The 23731-nt window shown below is 29.7% G+C and overlaps 1 protein-coding gene, 1 long non-coding RNA gene and 1 pseudogene across 5 annotated transcripts; 1 reads left to right on the top strand and 2 right to left on the bottom strand.

Annotated features, from left to right (window-relative positions):
- Window positions 1–7229: 7229 nt before the first annotated feature.
- LOC115705952 (binding partner of ACD11 1) lies at window positions 7230–8951 on the bottom strand. Its single transcript, XM_030633446.2, has 5 exons — window positions 8796–8951; window positions 8483–8586; window positions 8293–8368; window positions 8100–8189; window positions 7230–8006 (listed from the first exon to the last, which is right to left on the bottom strand). The coding sequence occupies exons 1-5, from the start codon at window positions 8799–8801 to the stop codon at window positions 7455–7457; spliced, it is 828 nt and encodes a 275-aa protein (XP_030489306.1). The 5' UTR covers window positions 8802–8951; the 3' UTR covers window positions 7230–7454.
- A 2453-nt stretch (window positions 8952–11404) lies between these two features.
- LOC115705970 (uncharacterized) lies at window positions 11405–15119 on the top strand. Of its 4 annotated transcripts, none has more exons than XR_009685771.1 (8): window positions 11405–11605; window positions 12254–12410; window positions 12656–12732; window positions 12838–12913; window positions 13438–13497; window positions 13995–14424; window positions 14582–14701; window positions 14828–15119. It is a non-coding gene; the product is annotated as an uncharacterized LOC115705970 (long non-coding RNA). The 4 variants fall into 4 exon arrangements; XR_009685772.1 differs by having other exon boundaries at window positions 12234–12410; window positions 14119–14424; XR_009685770.1 differs by having other exon boundaries at window positions 12234–12410; window positions 14000–14424.
- A 2933-nt stretch (window positions 15120–18052) lies between these two features.
- The window catches only part of LOC115704403 (uncharacterized), a 40880-nt pseudogene continuing 35201 nt past the window's right edge, over window positions 18053–23731 (bottom strand).

Here is a 23731-nt window from a genome sequence, read left to right as displayed (position 1 = left end):
AGTGGGAAAACCCTCCAAAGTACTATTCCATTTACATTTTTAAGGTGTCATCTGTCCAGCCTCGTTAAGTCCTAATTTTGCCCACGTGGCAATAACAGGTCACTAAAAAACTATCCTATGTGGTCATATTTTACAAAATAAAAATAAAAACTTTAAGAGTAATTTGCAGCAAAACCCCCCAACTATCAATTTACTTGCAAAAAACCATCCAAAAAACTTTAAGGTTGGATGGTTTTTTGCAAGTAAATTGATAGTTGGGGGAGTTTTACCGCAAATTACTCTTAAATTTTTTATTTTTATTTTAATTTTTATTTTGTAAAATATGGCTACGTAGGATAATTTTTTAGTGACTTGTCATTGCCACGTGGGCAAAATTAAGACTTAACGAGGCTGGACAAATGACACCTTAAAAATATAAACGGAACAGTACCTTGGAGGGTTTTCCCACCAAAATATAAGGTTGGATGGTTTTTTGCAAGTAAATTAATAGTTGAAGGGGTTTTGCCGCAAATTACTCAAATATATAAGCATTGCTCTTAGATACTCGTATTATTAACAATATTTTCTAAAAAATATTATATTATATTATATTATATTATATAAAAGATTTGATACTTAATTATACTAATAACGATATAAAAATAAAAAATATACTCAATAGTAATGTCTTTTAATACTAATAGTGTCTAGTTTAGAATTGCTGTCAGCAATTACATATACATAATGTTACTAGAAGGTTATATTAGTCGACTCTATTCCACACAATAATGAAGTAGTTGATAGATTTTTGTCATGGTCGGAAATTAACATATCTATACATGCTTACAATATTATTATATAATAAATAATAAATAATAAATAATAATGGTGGAAAATTCCTAGAAAAACTTCAAAATTGCTCTCACGATTCTTTATTGGCATACTACTTGTCAAACACTTCAAAATTAAAAAAAAAAAAAACACACAATGTGTTGTTTGTTAGATATGGGATCGTTACATACTTCCCGGCATGTTTATATATGTATATATTTATATATTCTTGATATATACGACTATATATGATTAACCAATTTTTAATTGTAATTAATCTTATCATCAAATAATAATAATAATTTTATTTTGTTGTTGGGTTGTGTAAGGTTAAGGATGAAGCATTATTTGTTTCCGAGAGGGATGCATATCATATTCAAAATTAAGGTTGCCTTTTGTTGGAGCACTACTACAACATGTATGTTTGGCGTCGATTTTAAACTGACACTTATACTTATTTTATTAAGACAAAAAAATATATTGTTTGGTGCCAATTCTAACTCGACATTCACTACAACAAATACCATTATTAGGGGCGGAACAGTCCGCTGGTAATAATCTTAGAATCCGCCGGTGTTGCCCTTTAACGGCGAGGATCCGCCAGTAATCGTTCTAAACCGACGGGTGCGAAATTTATTTTTGCACTTAAAGTCTCGGTTTAGAACCAATACCACCAAAAAAAAACTTTTAAATCTAACCACGAATTACTCCGAACTAAATATGAGATCTAAACAATAAAATTTACATTATTAAATCCAAAAATAACAATTTTTAAGAAAAAAAAAAAATCAAAAATAACAATATACATATTAAAACTCAAACAACAAAATATACCTTATAAAAAATAATACAACAAATTTAGATAAAAAAAAAAAAAAAAGAGAAAATTACGTTGAAACACGTTAAATATAATTTATTTATACATATACCCGTATTAATTTAAATTGATAAAAATAACAAAAATAATATACATATTTATATGTATACTCGGTAATCTCTCTTTAGTCGTCTGCTTTGTTTTTTTTAGACTATCCTTTCTTTCATTAATAATAAACTGTTATCATATATATAGTTAAGGGTGATTCTACAATGCACCCCCTTAAAAGGGATGTACTGGTGCACCCTTAACTTGTTTCGGCATCCAGAAAAAAATTTTAGTCTAATTTTTTTTCATATTCATGTACGTTATAGCTATTTAAGATATCCTACAAAATTTTGAAAAAATCGGAATAATTTACAATATAGAAAATAATGTTCAAACAGTTTATTTTACACGCGTATAAAATAAAATAGTCACGCGTGCAACACACTGTTTGAACATAATTTTCGGCATGTTAAACTTTTCCAAATTTCTTAAAATTTTGCAGGATGTTTGAAATAAGTATAACGTACATGACCATGAGAAAAAATTTGACTAAAAAATTAGTTCGGATGCTAAAACAGATAGGGGTGCATCAATATATCCATTTTAAGGGGTACATTGTAGAATTTTCCTATAGTTAATTATATATAAAAAAAATAAAAAAACTTTATACATATATAATAATTTTTTTTATTATTTTTTTAAAAAAAAACCTTCTGCCTTTTTTTTTTCCAAACATCAACCTTAGTTATTGTTAGAGATTTTATAACAATGGAAGAAAATCAAGATTTATTACAACTCTATTGTAAAATAATACAAGGGACTAAAATAAGAGATTGATTAAATATATGTTACACAACATATATTTACTATATATGCATATATATATATATACTAGGCGATTGTTACGTGCCAAGCCACGTAGTGTTAATTTTATTTAATATTTTAGTTTTTTATTTGAATCAATAATTAAAATAGTATAATTATTTGAACGATTTGTTTTATAAAAATAAAATATGTGTCAGTATATTTAGTAAGTAAAACATAGTTGTGTTATAATAATGTATGTTATTAATAGTAAAATGTACATTAATCTTCTAATTGAAAAAAGTTCTATTATCTCATTTCATATCTAATTATAGCTACACAACTATATATTTATAGACTTTCATATTCTTTGCAAATTACTAATAAGCACCAATAATATTTTCATATTCTAATATTTTTCAACCTTCTCCTCTTGGTGGTAAAATTAAAAATAAAACTAAAAATAAGCACAAACATATAAGGTAAATACTAATTACAGCCCATTTCATCTTCTTTTTATTTTTTTAAGCCCAAGCCTAAAAACCTCTAAGCCAACACAATCAATCTTCTTTTTTAAAAAATAAATAAAAAAATTATTAATATTCTCCCAAGATAGGTTTGTTAGAGAGATATGTGGCTAAGATGATTTTTTTTAATTTAAAAAGAGATTATTAATATTTAAAAGATTGTTTAATTTTTTGGTTTAATTATTGGGTTTATTTGTTAACGGGAGATCAAACTTAATCGTTAAATTTAACAGAATATTCTTTTATTTTTAAGTATATTCCGTTAAACCAAGAAATGCCGTTAGATAGACACTTTTAATATATAAAGATATGTGATCACAACTCTAGTGGGGGATTTGAATCCTATCATCAATTTTGTGTAACATCTCTTTTATTACACAAAAATATGATCAACAAAAAGAAGTTACAAAATAATTAATCTTGTAACTCCTCTCCATATTACAAAGTGTAGGTTACTATATTAGGTTAAATAAATCATATGTTACACAAGATATTATTACAATGGAAGAAAATCAAAATATTACAACTCTATTGTAATATATATATGTATATGCATATTTTTATAATAATTTCCAACTTCATGTACTTATTAATCTCCCTTTCTTTTTATTTTTTCAAGTTTAAAAAAATTATTTTTTACTACATAAATAATTAATTGGTGTAAAGAGTAACATTACTGTAATTTTTTTAAGATAATCATTTTAATATGTAACAAGTATATATTTTTTACCGTCACCAAAATAGATAATCGAGATCAAATGTAACATTTTAGTTTTTTTTTTTAATATTTTCTTAACAAATAAGTAATTAATCTTTAAACTTAAACAAAATAAAATTTAATGTATCAACAACTTCATAGGTTACTAAAGAATATTTTTCTTATTTTATCTTTAGATATTACAAGATTAAATTATAAATAAACTTATTTTGATAGAATTATAAAATAACTTGTAAATACACCATATAGTATCTTGAACATCATATAAGTTATATTTAAAAAAAAAAAAAAAATCAAACATTACATTTAAACAAAATTAAATATACTAACCAATTCTATAAATTACTTAAAATATTATTTTTTAGATGATAATTAAAATTAACTAAATTATAGTTTCATATACTTATTTTATAGAGTAATTTTGATATTTATTAAAATTACTTATAAAGAGACTAGATAGTATCTTAAATTTATATTTTAAAAAAATATATAATAAAAATAAGTTATACTAATTTTGCTAATAATTTATTATACTTTAATGTAATTTATTAATTTTAAATATGTTTGGAGGTAACATAAAATAGTTATATAATATATATACATGCAAAAGTAACACAAATGTATCTTGATGAATAATATAATATAAATTAAAAATAAAATTATGGTTTTGAAAGTAACTAATTAGTTAAACAAAAATATAATTTTAAAAGTAATTAATTGGTAAGTAACAAAAATGTAAATAAGAAAATATTATCTCAAAGTAAAGCTTATTAAAAAGAAATCAATTAATATCGTAGTACCTTACTTTTTAATAACATCTAGTATCTTTTAATATAAAATTAATCTTTTTTGGATAGATTAGTCGCAATAAAAAGTTACTTTCAGTATGGTACATATTTAAATTTGTTTGAGTTTAAAAATTTTATTATTTTTTTTGAACAATTTATAAAAGAAATTAAATGATTACTTTCAATTTCAAATATCTTTTTTGGTGACAGTAAAAAAATATACAATTTTTACATATCAAAATGATCAATTTAAAGAGTAGATCACAATAATATTATTTTTTTAAATTAAAATAATTAAAAGTGTAGTTGTTATTTTTTTAAAATTGTAAAAAGTAAAAATAGATATATAAATACAAAAATAAAAAAACTAGTCAGCAGAAAAGAGAAAATGATGAAATAAATAAATAAATGTACCATTTAAGTCTAACACTAACTACATATAAAGCATATAGCATATATTTATTTACATATGCGGTATAATTGCCGCTGGCTGTATCATTTAAATAATTAATGGTATATTTGTTAATTATTTTATAATTAAATATATGATTAAAAATTCCCCTAAAAAAAATAACAATAATACAACAAATATATAGATCTATAAAACACAAACTTCATATCAAAACATCACAACCAAACACAAACTTATGCAAAAATAAATAAATAAATACGTTGAAGGCCATGGTGGGCCACCTTCATCGTTGGGCTATCAAACTGCCTACACTGCATAAGCGCTTTTACAGTACCACACCGTATAAAAAATATAATTTGAAATCTTTTTTGTGGTGCAATTGTAGTTTGTATTTTTACCAAACCGTGCAGTGCAGTATATATAGTTTGCGATTTTTAAGTTAATAAGTACTGTTCAAACCGCACCGCACTATATATTACAAAGTTAACAATTTTTACAATATGATTTTTATTTTTATTTTTCATATAATAACAAACATATGTAATTGATGTGTATATTGTATTATTTTTTTTGAAAAAATTCAATATAATAACTTGATGATTAGTATATGTGTTATGATGTTTAAATTGAAATAAGATTTTTTTTTTTGTATTATTAAAATTTTATTAGATTGATTTTTGAATTTTTATTATGATGTTTGATGATGATGATAGTGTAAACCGCTTAAACTGCACTGCACCACACTTTATTTTTACAGTGTAATTTTTGCAGTTTTAAGATCTCGCAGTGCGGTTGCGGTTTGAGAAAGTATAAAAACCACATATGTGGTTTGGTTTGAAAAAAATATTACAACTCACACCACCCGCACCGCAAACACCCCTAGTCCAATGTTGCTGGCAGGGTCACGGGAACCTCGAGCTCGAGGTTTGGACCAACGTTAGAGGCCACAGTGGCCTTGATTTCATGGCAGACAACTAGAGGCAGCTTGTTGAGGTTCAGCCGATAGAGATAAGAGAGCAAGAGAGGGAGAGTTTGAGAGAGAGACGATATCCGGTGTTGGCTTCGACTGGGCTTGTTGGGAATTATGGGATTCGATCTCAATTTATGAAAGCACCTTTGAAGTCTCATTGGGTTGCAATTAAGCGAATTCTAAGGTACCTAGCTGGATCACTTCACTATGGTAATCTTGTGGCATAACTGAAATTACATTGTTGCAGTCTTTAATTTCAAAACTTTACATTCCCACATCTGTAACTCCAACTGTGATGATGGCTGCTAATCATGTTCTTCATGCCCGCACAAAGCATATTGAAATTCACCTTTACTTTGTGAGAGACAAGATCCTTTTAGCTTCAAGTGAAGCGTTCCTACAACTGACCAAATTGCAGACACTCTCACTAAGGCAATTTCTAGCACTAGGTCCCGTTTCGAGACAAACAAAGTGTGTTCTCAACTTCCCACACTTAGTTTGAAGGGCGGTGTTAAAGAAAAGGAGTAGTTAGAGTTAGTTATAGGTTAGTTTCTGTTATGAGGTCAGTTACAAGCTGTCAGATCTAACCAACTCTTAGTTTCTATATAAAGGCTACTCTATTTATCAGTGTAATACAATTCTTCAATCAATTAGAAACAAAACACTGTTATTTACCTCTCCTCTTCATTTTCTTTCAAGCTCACATTTATTAAATTGTGTATGGTGTATACATTTTGTGTTGAAATGGTAACTGAAAACTGTCTTCCTGCCACCGCTGGTCCGCCGCTGTCTAGACAAAACACAAACGCCATCACCACCGCTGATTGGATAATAACGATGCTCCTCCAGCATCGCCGTCGGGTTTTAATTTCAGCAATGGGTTTGATAGTGGCAGCACTAACAACTTGGCCAATATGATATTAGAAGCTCTAGTTTCAAGTCTTTTTCCTTGCTTTCATGTTTTTTTTTAATGTGTTTTTTTTTATGTTGATTGGCTTCTAATTGCAAGCATGATACCTACATGTTTTTCACATTCCTACAAATATACTTGAAAAGAAATAATAATTTAGCAATATTAAAGAGATATGTATTAGTTAGGTATTGAAATTGTAAAGTTTTTCTTCTTTTTTTCTTCTAATCAGCCATTTACAAACCAATCATCATTCATTTTCAAAATTTCAAACCTTTTACTTTCTATATCAATGAACAAGAAAACCAAAAGAAGAACAAACAGGATTTTTACTGTCCATAGAATAGTGTACCAAATTGATGCCTTACATGTTTGCTTCATCTTTACACCCCTTATTACTATCTACTCAAAAATATCTAACAGCATTCAAGGGAAAAATGGAATAAATTTCACATTCAAAGTTAATACGTTACATCGTTCGTTTATAGATTATGATTCTGTAAAATTAAACACATATATAAACTTATATATTTATGTAATTACAAGGTTTATCATTGTTATTTGCACTTTATTGTACAAAAAGATAACACAACAACCAAACAGTGAAATAATTACATATATAGGTATAATAGAATGAATAAGGATTAAGCCTAAACCTTGTGGAGGTGGGGACTTGTTGGTGACTTTGAAGGTTGGTCATCCACATGAGGATGTTCCTGCTCAGTTGAAGAAGCTTTATTCTCCTCCGTTGGGACATTGTCATCACTTGATGCTGATGCAGCTGCCTTGTTGGTGACCCTGCTGAAAGCACCAGTCACCCATGTGGCCCCTGTTAACACATACCTGTTTTTCATGATGGCAGAGCCAGCACTGCTCACCTTCTGTTCAGCAGCATTGAAAGCCGACTTGGTCTTCTCCGAAACCCGAAACTTGTCATCCATTTCCCTCACTTTCTCATTCACTATGCTTGTTCCAACACTGATTTTGTCAGTGAAACCAATCTTCTGATCAAGAGAGACAACTTTGGCTGTGGCAGTGGATGATAACTGGTGCTTCTCATCAAATGACTTTGCCTTTCCCAATGCATCTTTGCCCAGAGTGAACCCTTTGGACAGCATGCTCATCACCACATCCTCTGCTCTTTTCACAGCAGATTGATCACCACCACCACCATTACCAACACCTTGGTTGGTTTCCTCAACCTGATCAATTCACAAAACAAATCAAGTCACCAATAGAAACAAACCTATAACATATACACACATTCATGAAGAATAGATGGGGAATAATATTACTGTTGGAGTGGGGGAAACAAGTACAGAAGATGGGAGTTTATACTCTGGAGCTAGATCAACAGTGACAGGTTGATCCACTATTGTTGCTCCCTGAAAGAGACATTTATACAAACATGATCTGATCAATACAAGTAAACCCTTTTATTAATGAATGAAAAATTAATTATAAAAGAAAATAAAAAATGTGTATCACCGAAAGAAGAACAGCAGTTTCTGCTCCTTTGGGATCCTTGAAAGTAACATATGCCACTTGAGACCGTTCATTCTCGCTAAAACATATTTAACAGACATATAATTATATCAGAATATAATATATATATATATATATGTGTGTGAGTGTATAGATTAGAAGAAAATGAATTATATGTATTAATGGTTGTTACCTTAGAGTTTCAAGATGGAGAATTTCTCCTGAAAAGGAAAAGAATTCCTTTAGATCTTGGTCTGTTGCACCTAAGGAGACATTATTCACTTTTATTGTTTTTGTCTGTATTCATAAACCAACAAATAATATATATAATTATTAGAAACTGAAATATTTCAACAAAAATATACATATAGGATTCAAATACAGATATATATATATATATATATATATATTATGACAATAATATTACAGAGGAACAACAATAGATATTAAATAATCCCAAATATGTAATGTTCATTACAGAAGAATATGATTAAGGAGTTACGTACCGTCATGATGATGGATTTTGAGGGTTGAGAGAAAGGAAGAGAGGAATTAAAGAAGGTATTATTGACGGTTAGGCGATGATAGGAAATAGAGAACAGAGAATAGAGAATAGATAATAGATAATAGATAATAGATCCACTTTCACCGTTTTTTTATTATTATTTTTTATTTTTAATTTATTTTAGTGTCTACTCTTCCAAGATACACGTAGCATAATTTCCTATTCTCATAGCATAAAGGATTTTGATTCACCACATTTTACACTTTCCCTCTTTATTAGGTTTCAATCTACATTTTCTTGGCCAAATTTTATTTGCATCTATGTGCGTGTGTATAAATTAATCTAATTTAATAATAACTAACTGATTCAGTTATAATTCATCGTTAAAAATTTAATATTTTATTGTGATCAGATTAGATGTTATTTTTAAATATCTAATTAGATTAGATCATATGTCGAATGAAATGTCCAAAAATCTAATACATTCAATATCTAATCAAAGTGCTTTTTATTTAGTTTGAATGAACAATTTAGTAAACCAGAATCACTGATAGATATACATGAAATATATCTAATGAATAAAATCGATCCAATTCAACATCTAATGTATGCTAGATCGATTGGATGACTGAAATAAATCGGATCGAGTCTGGATAGGCCTAAAAACATTAGATATAGTTCAATAAATAGATTTTGTTTTTTTTTTTTATGTAAAGTTTTTTTTTTTTATAAGATCATTTATGTAAAGTTTTTTTTTAATAAGATCATTTATGTAGAGTTTTTTTATAAGATCTTTTATATAAAGTTAATATTTTATTGGGTAAATATTATTTTGGACCTTATGTTTTGTAAAAGTTATCAATTGGACCCCCTGTTTTGTTAAATGACAAAATGGACCCTATATTTTCTAAAACGGTAAAAATGGGACCCTAAGCTCAATTTTTAACAATTTTATTTTTTAATATAATCAACTTTAAGACAATTTCTAATTCGAACAAATACAGAAAATGTAACCAGTTTTGTCATAACATCTCTAGATCAGATTATTATTAAGTTTTATTTTGACAAAAAATTAGTTCAGGTTCTATTTGTACAATTTTAAAAAATACAGGGTTCATTTTGTCATTTAACAAAACAGAAGGTCCAATAGGTAACTTTAACAAAACACAGAATCCAAAATAGTATTTACTCTATTTTATTTATATTTATTTTTCTTAATTTTTCTTTGTTTTCCCATTCTACAAAGTACAAATATAGATAAATAATTTTAAATTATTTAAAAGTATATAAAAAATCATTAAAGTCAAAAATAAATATAAATAAATCTATTATCTTAATATATATATATAGGGCAAGACTATGGTAGGACTTAGCATAAGTTCCCTACCGGTAGGGAAACTTTTTTGATCATTGATTTTAGAGCATGTGGTTATTAAGATATAAGGTGTATACTTTTACAATAGGACTGCTTACACACAATTAAAACTTTATACATATTATAATAATATTTAATTATATATTTATTTTTTTAAAAAAAATAATATTAATAATTAAAAAAATATTCATTTTTAATTTGAATTATTATTATTTTTTTAAATTCTCTCATATGTAAATTTTCATAGTTTTTTCCATTAATATTATTGTTGCTCTAATTTTTTTTTCTCACTCGATATTAAAGTAGTGTGTTCTTGCCATTATTATATTTTAGATTAATTTACTCTCATATTGTTATAAAGGATTTTATTTAAAAATATTTTATTATTAAACTAATTTTATTGGAAAAAAATATAATTTTTATGACATATTTGGATATATATATTTCTAATTTTTTTTAAGAAAAAAAAGAGTTTTTACACCACATATTGAAATTTCTAACTTTTTTCTTATTATATTTTTAGCAGATTTTTTTTCAAAAATATTATGTAAGTTTCATACTATGTACTGTGTTAAGTTTTCACTGTTGTTCTACGGTTATTTTTTAGTTATTCTACTATTATTTTTAATTATAATATTTTGTTGTTTTACGGTTGTTTTATAAAAAGACAGTATTTTTGTAAAAAAAAAAAAATCCTTGTGACAGTAAAATTGTAAATTTTTGTCCAAAATCTAGTATTTTTGTAAAAACTCTAAAAAAAAAAAATAATCCAAAGCAAAACAAATGATAAAATAAAAAGGAAAACAAAGACCAAAAAAAAAACAGCCCACTTATGCCAACAGATATAAATTTTTATTTTTAAAAAAAATAAATAAAAAATCACATGCATACATATGCACAATCATAACATGTGACATCAAGTAAATTTACTGTAATTGGGCCACAAAACTTCCCCATAGTATGAAGTAAAAATGAGTGGTCTTACCGTAGATAAACCCTATATATCTTTATATATTAAAAGTGTCTATCTAACGGCAATTCTTGGTTTAACGATTCTTTTTTTTATTTAGCCTTACACGATTAACTTAACAGACTGTTAACGTTAAACGTTAACAAATAAATAAACCCAATAATTAAACCCAAAAAAATTAAACAATCTTTTTTTTTTAAATTAAAAAAAATATCTTACCCACATATCTTTCTAACAAATCCTACAATTTTCAAATTTCTAAAAAAGTATTCAATAGAACCTATCAAAACAGCACCAAAAGAAAAATCTGTTTTTGAAACCTGTTACATATCGAGGCGAAAAATAAGTATTCAACTGTAACTATCAAAACAGCACCATCGAAATCGATTTCTGAAATGGGGTTGTTCTTCATCTAAAGAAAACGACATAGAGAAAGGGAGAGGAGGTGGATTCCAACAATCTCGAGGTAAATCGATAGAAGCCAATCTAATAATTATGATTTTGAATTTCTATCTTTCTTGTTTTGAACAAGACACGAGACGATCATTTCTTCTGGGTTATGTTTGATGTTGTATTGAAATAACAATGATGGCCTCAATATGTTTTCCACATGATATACTATCTTGTAAGAAGAAAGAGGTCCAATGCCCAAACACAAAATTTATCCAATTGATCGATGAGTGTCCGATTAAATCGAATTCGGAGTACAAATCTTTTGCACAAACTTCCCGAATCATAATCGGTTTGGGATTAGGGATTAAATCTTCCTCATCTTCAAACATATTAATTCTTATTATGATTTATGAAAAGTGAGTGAGATTGAGAATGATTTTCTTCTTTTTATTTGTGTTCTCAGTTCTGCATATCTAATTTTAATTTGGGTGAAGAGAGAGTTTGTATATATATATATATATAAAACTTATGTCAAAAGAGTTTAAATATGAGTTTGAGAGAACCTCATATAAAACCTCATTTTCTTCTCATAAACCCTAATAATTTCATCGTGATGCTCTTCTCTGTCTACATCTCGCTTATTACTTTCACCATTTGGCATGCAAAGTCTTACTTACTTTATTTTCTTAAAAAAAAAAAAGATAATTTGGGGATTTTTCAGTTATGCAAAGGGCTTCAATCAGAGATTGTTACTCATCTAATCAGAGTCCAATGCTTTATTTTGATCTAAAAAACAGATCGTAATTAAGGTGGTAAGTGGTGAGCAAGTAACTCAGGAAGATCAGAAATGAGTCCTTCTCAACTCTGCTCAATCCAAGGTATAACAATAATATATTCTCCATTTTTATGATATATTATTATCTTTTTTCACATTTGAGTTCTTTAAAATTGATTAGATTTATAGCATTTTGGTCATATCATAATGAAATACTGGTTATGATAGTTCTATTTGTAAAAGTTAGACAAACTCATACATATATTAAAATAAGTATATACAAATCCTCAGATACAATCACCACAACTATATTCAATCTCATACTCTTTTTTCTCTTTTGGTCTGCAGCAATTAACACACAAGGAAAAAGGTTTAAAGTTCAAAAACTGATGATTCAGTGCACCATATAAAGACTAAAATGAAAAGTAATTTCTACACTAATACATGTTACTTACTTAGGGAACTTATTATTTTCCCTTTCATTTTTTTTTTCCAATTTCTAACTGCTATTTTATTTTTCGCTATTGCAGTGTTATTTATACTGATTTTTGACTTTTGGGTTGCAAAAATAGGAACCAGGCTGAACAATATCATAAATTGTTCAAGGTATCACATTGCTCTCTCCACTTTTATGTTTTATTAATATTGATTCTTTGTTCAAGTCGGGATGTGATAATCATTTCTTTCATAATTTTTACAAAACATACATAACTTTTCTTGTTAAAAAATGTACTTGCAATAGTTGAGTTTATTGCCATTCAAACCAAAATAGATATTGGGATTTTTAATCCTAGCAACTCCATCCCGCAAGAAATCAAAATCATATTGTGATTCTTCTTTCTTCTCAAACTCTTATTGCGATTCTAACTCTCTGCTATTCTCCACCACCGAAAGAAATTGACATTGTGTTTCTTCATTCTTCTCTCAAACACATATTTAGGACAACAATTTGTGACCCCATTTATAGTCTTTTTCAGATTGTGAGGTTTGTATCTCAATTAATTTTTCTAAATGGTGAGCTTTTAGCCATTGATCTAGCTTCTATTCATTCAGGAAGAATTAGAATTGTTAGTCTTCGATATGAATTTTTATTTCAGTTCATCATTTACACACTTCATTGCTTGTTGTAGTGCTTAAAAGAGTATTCGATGGAGTATCTGGGTTGTTGAAGTGGGCGAGAAACCTTTAAGGTACAATTCTCATCCAAAGCTTCCACCTCCTTTTATTTTCCTTCTTATTATTTTTCATTTATTTATTTTCTATTTGTTTTGCTATTGCTAACTTTGAAATTTGAATAGTACCTTCAAAAGAGTTGGTGCCAGATCACATGTTTGAGGGTAACAACTCTAAGTAAATACATATAAGCTTTCTTTTTTTTTTCTCAGAGTCTATAAATAAAACCAGCATACATTTTTTTCTGTATAGATATTTTATTTCATAAATATTAATTATGAAGATCCTTCATTGCAATTTGGACTATACGATATAATGATTTTTTTAATTTTTAGTTATTTTTGTATATAGGATCCATCGGCTCCTAGCTAAATTAATTAACCTTTTACAATTCTTTTTATTATAAAGTGTATCATTTTTTATAAATTTAAGAATGGCTTTTTGATTTTTTCTTAGCCTGTTAATCTGCTAATTTTCAATCGTTTGATCATTAAAGTTTATATTTTTGTTGTAGCAAAGATATAACATCATGCCTACAGAAGATATCTAACCATCAATAGGTTTTTTGGTCTGAGTAGAATGATAACATGTTTGGGGTTGTAATATTTTTTCCATTGGAATTTATTAATTTCATTCAGGCATCGAGATTCTGAAATGTGGCAGAATTGTGACTGATTTGCCAGCAAAGGTACTTTTATGGACCCTTTATATGTTCTTCAAGCTATCCCATTTGCTATAATTATTCTTTCAATATCGACTCTCTTTTATTTTGTATTTGAATGTTTAATTGTTCACTTTTCCGTACCACTTCCTGATGTTTCTTGCTATTTAGGTGCAAGGTTTGACTTTGTATCAGTTAAAAATTAAAAAAAAAATTGCATTCTGTAATGATGTGAAAGATTCTCTAGCTACTAAAATTAGCAAGAGAGCACAAATGTACCGAAGTATGTTTTTATCTTATCAACATGTCTCAATAAAGTAGTAGTTGCTTTAATCAATATTTATATTATATATTTACAATTTGAATTGGAGATTACTTATATCAAGACTTTCCACTTTATGATAATGAATAATATATATAAAATAATTATAGTAATGCAGGTTAATCTTAGAATGGCTGGCAACCAACCTGTTAAATGAATGACCTATGTTTGTCATTTGAAGTTATTTGGGTTGTCTTCAACCTTCCTCCCAAATTTGAGCCTACATTACTAGAAGATTGTGAGAGCTGGGTTTTCTTATCATTTAATAATTTATTTATAAATTAGATGTTGATAATTGTCATCAATCTTTTATCCGTAGTTAGTTTATAATAACTGTAACCTTGATTTTTTTTTTTTTATGTAGGTTTTCTATTGCTTTTTTTGGATGTTACATAGAACCTTATACAATCAATTGGATGCTCTTCATTAAGAAGGTTGTCTCTGTTTACTGTTATGTTTCTCTCATTAAGAAAGAAAGACAGTATATAAAGGACACAAATCAAAAGAGGTGTAAATTTTATTTTGTTCTTATTTAATAAACAACGGAAAAAGGAAAGAAGAGAAAGCAAGTCTTTATATTTCAAGCATCTTTAAATTTTTGCTATTTGTGCACTCTGAGTTTAAACTTATTATATTCTACAAATTCTTCTACTTCACTTTGTTTTCCAGAACTATCTTAAGCAAAAAAACACCAGTAATGCAGAAATGTTTCAGTTCCTTTCATTTTAGACTATATTGGACTCTTAAATTATCGGTTACTTAAACTCGGTTATATATATTTTTTATTTTTGCAGAGTACATGTATACCACACATCTCGTCTTTGCTTCCTTCACTAGCATTAAACAAAGGCATCCATCGAAAATATAACTATGTATACGTGCATTGCACGTAACTTCAGCCTCGTATATATATATGTAAAAATAAGATAAATGAATATCTTTTTGAAAGCAATAAAAAAATAAAAAAGTGTTAAGAAAAAATTCTAAAAAATAATTTAATTTGATTTTTTTTTTAAGTAGATAAAAAATTTTCCCTTAAATTATTACCACTAAATGATCATGTCATTCTAAGTTTTATAAGTTTTAATATTACATGGAACAAAAATAAATAACATAGTGATAAAATATATAGAAAAGTTTATTTTAATTAATAAAAAATCCAATAAAATTTAATATTTACTAATTAATAAATATATTTCTTTAATGAATAATTATTCTATTTTTATTATAATTAACATTAAACAATACGTTAAAAAAATATACTAAACGATGTAATTCAATTAATAGGAATATGATTATATATTATCTTATACGACCAAATATAATTTACACATTTCTCTATGATTATATTCTTTTTTATAATATTCTATATAATTAAATTATTTTGAACATATTATTCCAAATGCCCTTTGACAAATCGTACTTTAGTGTCCAAAATAAAATTACTTGCAACTATTTCAAAGTATCAACATTACAAAATTACAAAATTATACCCTTAAATTATTATTGAATTGACAAATTGTCTTCCTTCAAATTACCACTATTAAATCAATTACGCTACATAGGAGCAAAATTCAGAAGTTGTAATAATTGATATATAATTTAAAACAACATAAAAATAATTAATTGTGATAGATATGATAATAATTCAGAAGGTAAAAATCATATGTATTCACGTTTTTAATTAGAGTAAATAGCGGCATAAGTAACTAAAGTTTCAAGTTTGTAATTAGCATAAACTTAATATTTATTTTTAGCGGTATAAGTACCTAATTATAAAACTGTAATTTTTCTTTAATTTCATCAGTACAGACTCTATTATTTTCTTAAACTGACCACATATAAGGTCTAAATTTTTAGATTATTGGATCTAGACAGAAATATGTAGTATCAGTTACTTCTAAATGTTCTTTTAATAAATTTGAAACGGAGTCTGTACTGACAAAGCTGGAGGAAAATTACAGTTTTTTGAACATTGAGTACTTATGCCACTAAAAATAAACATTAAGTTTATGTCGCTTACAAACTTAAAACTTTGAGTATTTATGCCTCTATAATTAAAAGTAAAGTGTCTTTATATATCCTTTAGGTACAAATATAATATCCCATTTTCTTAACATAAACATGTTTCCCACCCTCCAATAATTTACTCAAAATTAATATAAAAGGAACAATTTTAATAAAATATAACAAGTTTCAATATAACTCAAAATAATATATTTATATAAATTTGAATACACCATTATTTATTTCAACCTTACAATTTAATGTATAACTTCTAGGATATATGTTCTATTTTCAATGATTTTTTAAAATGAGTTTGTGAATATAACTCCATACATATAGTTTAGAAGCTTTTGATTAAGATTAGAAAAAAAAAAAAAAGTAAAATTTATTATATTTTTGCACTCACTATGACATTGAATATACGTTATAGTGTGATTGATGAATGTTTTAGTAAAATCAATGAATGATGAAACATGGATGTGGAACCTAACAAAAATCCCTATTAGAGAAAAAAAAAATTTGTGGCATTAAAACTTATATTTAACTTTCAGTTGTTGATAAATACTTAAGTTTAATATTTCGGTATCTAATCATTAAGTGTCAAGTTAATGGTCACGTAACAGTCTCTATTAGTCAAGGTCATTAATTTTTTATTTTTTATTTAAAAATTAATTTAAATATACTAATAAAAAAATGACACGTGAATAATAATTTTAACACTTAATAGCCATTACTTACGGAAGTTTTAAAAATATAACTTCGGTATTATTATCGTCAAAAATTAAACTTAAGTACTTATCTGCAACCGAGAGTTAAATTTACCTATTTACGCCTAGAAATGGTAAAAAAAGCTTTAGCCATTGGCACAGCAGTAAACCAGGTGAGTCGTTACATTATTTAGGCAACCAGACAAACACGTGGTAGCTAAGACTGTACTCTTTTACCTTTCTATCTCACTCCAACACATAGCAAAAATTGACAAAATGACTTGACTACATTTTCTACATATAATCATACAACTCTACTACTCCTCAAAACATAACCAAAAATGACAAAAGGAACTCTCTCTCTCTCTACTACTCTTTTCTTTAGGCTTGAATTTTCTAACAACTACCCTTCTCAAACACTCAATAGTCAGTCACCATAATTAGCCCTCTAAATTTAATATATTCCCACCCCATCATGCATCATTGCATCTGTAGAGAATACATACACATAACCCAAACCAGATTTCAATCCCAAGCCTAAGCCTAAATCCAATCACCAATCATCAATCAAAAAACAAAACAAAATATGTATTAGTGGGAGAATAGAATAGAAGACTTGCTCACTGAAAATAGTCAATGTGCAATTATGCCATTGCCACCCAAAAAAAGTCTAACTAGAACAAGGCAATCTAATATTACAAAACACATTGACTCAGATTACACAACGAGAGTCAAAGAAGCTTAGCTATTGGGGAGTATTTACAAGCCATAAAAAAGCCAAAGTCCCATAAGAGACATCAAAAAGTGAGATACGATATATAAACATAACAAGAGGCACATTCAAAAAACGACATTTTCATACCAGGAGGATCAACTCAAGGCAATAACCTCCTGCATGACTTCTTGCATGAAGGTGTGAAGGGAGACATTTTCTCTGATTTCACTCGTGCTGCTCTTTTACCATACTGTTTGGTAGCAAGGAATGCGGAACCAAGAAACTCGTTGTCTTCATTCAACATCTTCAAATTCTCTCTGACTAACAAGTAGTCCACTGAATCTTCCTTGAATTCGTACACAAACCCCATGTGTATAATTCTGCTAAGACTAGACACTGCACATGCTCTTCCTTCTAGCAGCAGTCCTTCTGAGATTTCTTGAGCAAAACAGGACGCAAACTCTATGCTACTTCTTCTATTCTCGTAGCCTGATTCGTCAACGATCAACTGCTTAGAGCTTCTGTCCCAAAAAACCATTTTCTTTGTTTCTGCTTTTACTATTTCATTTGGATATGGGGTCAGCAAGTAGGTGACTTTAATGGGTTGATCACTCTTGTAAAGGGAGAGGTTGAGAAGGGTAGTAACAATTTGTTGTCTCTTTTTTTGCTGCATATTAAGCAAAGGACCAGCAAGAAAAGCCAATATGATTTTGATGAGACCTTTTTCAATTAGCCCATTTTTCGGTATGAGATTCTTTGGCCCTGTATCTTCTGCAAATATGCTCCCCACCTTGACAGAATCACTTAAAATATTCACTCCTAGATACTGATAGATCATCATGAGTACCCCTGAGGAAGATGAAAAGTTGCCAGTAGGGAACCAAACAAACAAAGGAAGTGAAACATTCTCAAAAATATTCTTCAAATGAAGATCATCTGGTATAAAAACACTTTCCTTGTCCACCAAGTGAATCTTGTCATGCGAACATGTTGCTGCGGTGGCACAAAGCTTGGTCAAGTGTTGCTTGAAAGCCTCTTTGGTTTCTTGCTTCCAATATTTGAGATGCCTTCTCAGAAAAAGTGGCATTGTACCTTAGAAACATGGTGATCACTGCTTGAAGTCCAATCATTCCATAACTGGAAATAGTCATCCAGTGAAGGGAATTCTCTAACTCCAAAAGCTGACAGAAATAGAGGTAGCAATTCTGCATCATAAAAATGAGAAAGGGAATACAAGTGTGAGCCAAATAGATCGTTGTCGTCATCAAGTATACATAGTTTGGACTCAATCCATTTTCCCTTGTCACCAACATTGGTTGGTATCCAGACAAGTGATTTGAACTCATCTGGCTTCTCTGGCTTCCAGTTGAACAGACTAAGGAGTTTATACAGCCTTGTTATCAGAGAAGTGTTTGTCTGCGAATAGAGAAGCTGATAAATAAGAGAGCAAACCTCCATAGAATCTGTTTTTACACCAATGGCTTTTAACTGCTCCTTGTACACTGATATGTCTGACTCGTAACACTTCACATCAATACTTGGTAAATCAGTCTGATTCAAAATACTTTCCCAAGTTGAATCAAAAAGAATACATTCTTTAGGAACAAGGTAACCATTTGTTGTCTTTAGAAACTTGCTTTTAGCAATGTTCTCAAGAAAATTGTCAGGCAATGACTTATCAAGAGACTTGGACATGACAGATTTGAGGCACTTTAATAATGCCATTGTACCAGCAGTTGTGACAAATTCAGATGCAATAGGACTCTTCAGACCTTCAAGAACAAGTCCAGCACCACCCTCAAAGTCAGTAATGGCACCCAACATATGCAGTTCATCCTTGTACTTGTATATGAAAATGCTATAGAACCCATCGTCGATTAGAGGAAGATCAACAAAAGGCGAGACTGCTCCCCAGTTCGTGCTGAAAATAATTGATTGGTTGGGAGCCTTGTAACCGTGGCGTGTTTTTAACCATTTCTCAGTAAACAAACACCTCACTTCAGAGCATCCTGAAAACAAAGTTTGTCTCTCTTCTTTAAAACACTTTAACATTGATAGCACCATATCAGGTCCCAATTTTGAGGAACTTGAAAGAATCTTAAACTTAGTAGCAATCTTCTTAGTTATACTAGCAGTATCAACCGCCACTCCAGCTGTACTCAGTTCACTAAGATATTGGGAAAGCTCGTCACCATAGTAGAGTTCATCAATTGTAGGAATGTGTAAAGCTCTCACCAAAGAACCCCATACTGAATTAGGATAAGCAGTTTCTGAAGGACTTTTGAACCCAGAATTCGTTTTCAACCAAGATTTCCCTTTAATCCTCTCAATCAAGCCAGTGGCAGAAGTGTCAGATAATTTGATGCATTTAAGCATAAGCAGACCACAATCAACAGTTACAGAAGGCAAATTTGGAGGGAAACTTGCCTTTTGCGCAATCAATCTTAATGATTCAGCATGATCAGTGATAACTCCAAGCATCTTTAGTTCAGACAAGAAAGAACCTAATTGGCACCCATAATATGCTTCATCAACAAGACGAAGATCGGTAGTAGTCAAACAGGAAGGTGTTTCTACCTTATATGGCAAGAGAATAACCCTTTCGGGGGCATTGTAACATTGATGAGTCTTCAACCACTTTCCCTTCTTCATGACTTGCAGCCATCCCTGGTCAATCCTTTTCTTCATCTTCAAGAAACTAATGAGTGTCAACAAAGAAAAGGCCTGCTCTTTACTGATTCCAGTAGAACTAAGAGAGACAAATCGATCAGTGACCGATTTTTGCACATCATCAGACCCAAATCCCACACCAAGAAATCTCAGTTCATCTTGATACGTACTAATTTTGTCACCATAGAACTCCTCTTCTATAATTGATACATCATTGAGAACATGTTTCACCAAATCAAACATTGATTTGCCTGTTTCATCAGGAAGAATGGACTACCTTGGAGATTTATAACCCGTGTATGTCTTCACCCATTTTCCATCTTGAATGCTTGCCTTAAATTTTACTGGTATCCATAAGCCCCTAGCTCGAAGTAATCTGATCTAGTCAAGAAGCATAATCACTTGCTCCATTGAAAGTGGAGAAGAAGCTATTTCTAACTCCACATTAGGAGGAGTTAGCTCAGGTAGATCCATGGCTTTGGTATACAAGCATATAAAGTCTAGAACAACCTTTTCAGGTGTGAATTCTCCCAGAAATGAACCACTTTTAGCATACACATCCCCTATATCAATGTATTGTTGATTCAGATATGGATTTTTTCTAAATAACTTAAACCACTTGCTCCCAAAAGCAGGAACAAGGGTTGTATGTTTCATTATAGCTTCCATACCTAGTTATTTGAGTTGAGATCGTCTTCCGGATAAGAACAAAACAAGAGTAAAAGAAAAGACCTGGTATTCTATAATCAAAATCAAATCCCAAAACTAAAGACAAAAAATACCAAAACAATATTCTATCGAATTTGCTTGTCTTTTTGTAGTTGGATCTCCAAGTTTTTGGAATGCTCCAAATTCTACTTGAGCATCCAAATGCAGGGTCAATACCAGCAAAAACATCCCTGAACAAAGTTCTAGCACCATGCCAAATGTGCCCGAAGAAGAAGAGCAGAGCAAACGAAGCATGTCCAAAAGTAAACCAACCCCTCGGACTGCTACGAAAAACACCATCGGATTTCAAAGTAGCACGATCTAATTCAAAAATTTCACCTAATTGCGCACGTCTAGCGTATTTTTTCACAGTAGCAGGATCACTATAACTGATACCACAACAGTCAATGATGGGAATCTTCGAACAAATATCATAAAGTTTACTATCTTCAATGAATTTTTTCTTGTGGGCTTGATAGAGGAAATGGGCAACAAGAATTGTCAAAACATTCTTCTCTGCTGCTACATATTTGTATAGCATGCAAGCATAATCACAAGCCAATAATGGCTTAACTTGAACAATGTTTGATAACCATTGGCTGATTCTTGGAAATTTCATGCCTTACAAGAGACTTCTGAGTGTCATTTGGCAAAAAATATACATTGTTAAAACAATCAAACTCCATGCTGCACATTCTCAACCACATGTGAATCTCTGGCTCTAAAGCATACCTAACTGTAACTTCTTTTGTGGTTTGGTAAATGGAACACAGTTTCACATTCCCTTTCTGATCAGTATACCTCACAAGTGGTATATGCTGAATATACATGGAAGACAAAATTCTTTCATTCTCAGCAAGAAAACTTAGTACCTCCATGTAAACCTCTGTCGAGCCTTGTGTAACAAGATTACATAATTGTATGCAAGATCCATACCAACCTGGAATTGCGTATGCCAAGCCAAGAAAGTCCAGAATTGGAGCATAATTTTCAAGGTCCAACAACGAGTTCAAAACCTTTTGATATCTATGCATACCATCCAAGGAAGCCCCTTCCTTCACAGATTTAGACAAGAGGAGACGAAAGCTTGGTAGAATTCTAACAACCTGTTTAGGCTCAGTTAAATACTTCTTACCATTGTACATCTCATATGGCACAATCTTCAAACTCTCCAATCTGTTTTTAATGCTATCTCTTACTTTGTTTAGTTCCGGGTATGATGAAGCATAAGCAGGCAAAAGCTCAAACACTTGTGCCATTGAAGAGAACAGGGAATCTGACTTTACACAAGCCTGAAAAGCATTCAAAAATGTGGTTGGGACACATTCCAAAATACCCAAGTTCCATAAATTGTCCAAAAGTATGGACTCCCGAGAAGAAGCAAGTATAAAATCAGCTTGAATAACAAAGGGAAAGTTTGTGACCATAGCTGTAGGCAAGAATGTAAAGACACCAATAGAAGAAGTTCCTCTTGATCTCAATCTATTCCCAAATGGGAAACCAAGAGTTACAGTCCATTGATCAAAATCTAGCCTTGAACTGACTCTGTTCTCAGTCTTCACCGAAAACACCTGTCTCCACATGAAATAGCTGCAAGTCTCCTCAGCATCACAAGTTTTCTCTTTGACTGAGAGCTGAACCACACGAGAATCAGCTCCTTCACTACTCAAATCCACACAACTAGTCTCACTGGCTATAGAAACAATGGAGACATTGTCATTTCCAATAGAATCACGGTCATCCTTGCAAACATATAGTCGCTTAACCTTGGATAAGAATAGCAAAATCTCTGGATGTAGCTCTGAGAGCTGTGTTTTGACAGCTTCTACCTTCTCTGGTTTCAAGGGAAGTATAAATATGGTATTTGGCAACTCTTTGTTTGAACCATATATATTAACAATATCTTCAAGATAAGGCTTTTTGGTAACCCATTCAGGCACTATATAACCAATACCACAATTTGAGTTTGGCTCTTCCCTGAATCTCACTTGGTAACCATTGCTAAATATATGTGGTTGCTGGCTCACAAGGAAGACACTTTTGAATCCAATTCCTGCATTTTTGGTAACAGAAATCTCTTTAACAAAATAAAAGAATCCAACTTTCACCAAACACTCATAATATAGAACTTTTTTCTTTTTAAAGAGTAACCAAAAAACCCCATCTGAGTAAACAACAAAAACAAGTTATATGGAAAGAAATGATAAGAAAAACTTGAGCTTTCTCCTTTATAAAGAGTAAGAGTATACAAAAACCCCATCTGAGTAAAAATGATAAGAAATTTTAAGCTTTTCATTTAAAGAGTATCCAAAAATCCTATCTGAGTGAAAAAAAAAAAAAGTTATATGGAATGATAAGAAAAACTTAAGCTTTTCTTTTAAAGAGTATCAAAAAAACACATTTGAGTAAAAAAAAAGTTATGTGGAATGAAATGAAAGAAAAACTTAAGCTTTTCTATTTA

Source organism: Cannabis sativa, chromosome 1 (genome assembly GCF_029168945.1).
Source record: "Cannabis sativa cultivar Pink pepper isolate KNU-18-1 chromosome 1, ASM2916894v1, whole genome shotgun sequence".
In the NCBI taxonomy this organism is placed as follows: Eukaryota; Viridiplantae; Streptophyta; class Magnoliopsida; order Rosales; family Cannabaceae; genus Cannabis; species Cannabis sativa.
Note: the sequence above shows the minus strand (reverse complement) of the source record. Positions and strands in the feature narration are given on the sequence as shown.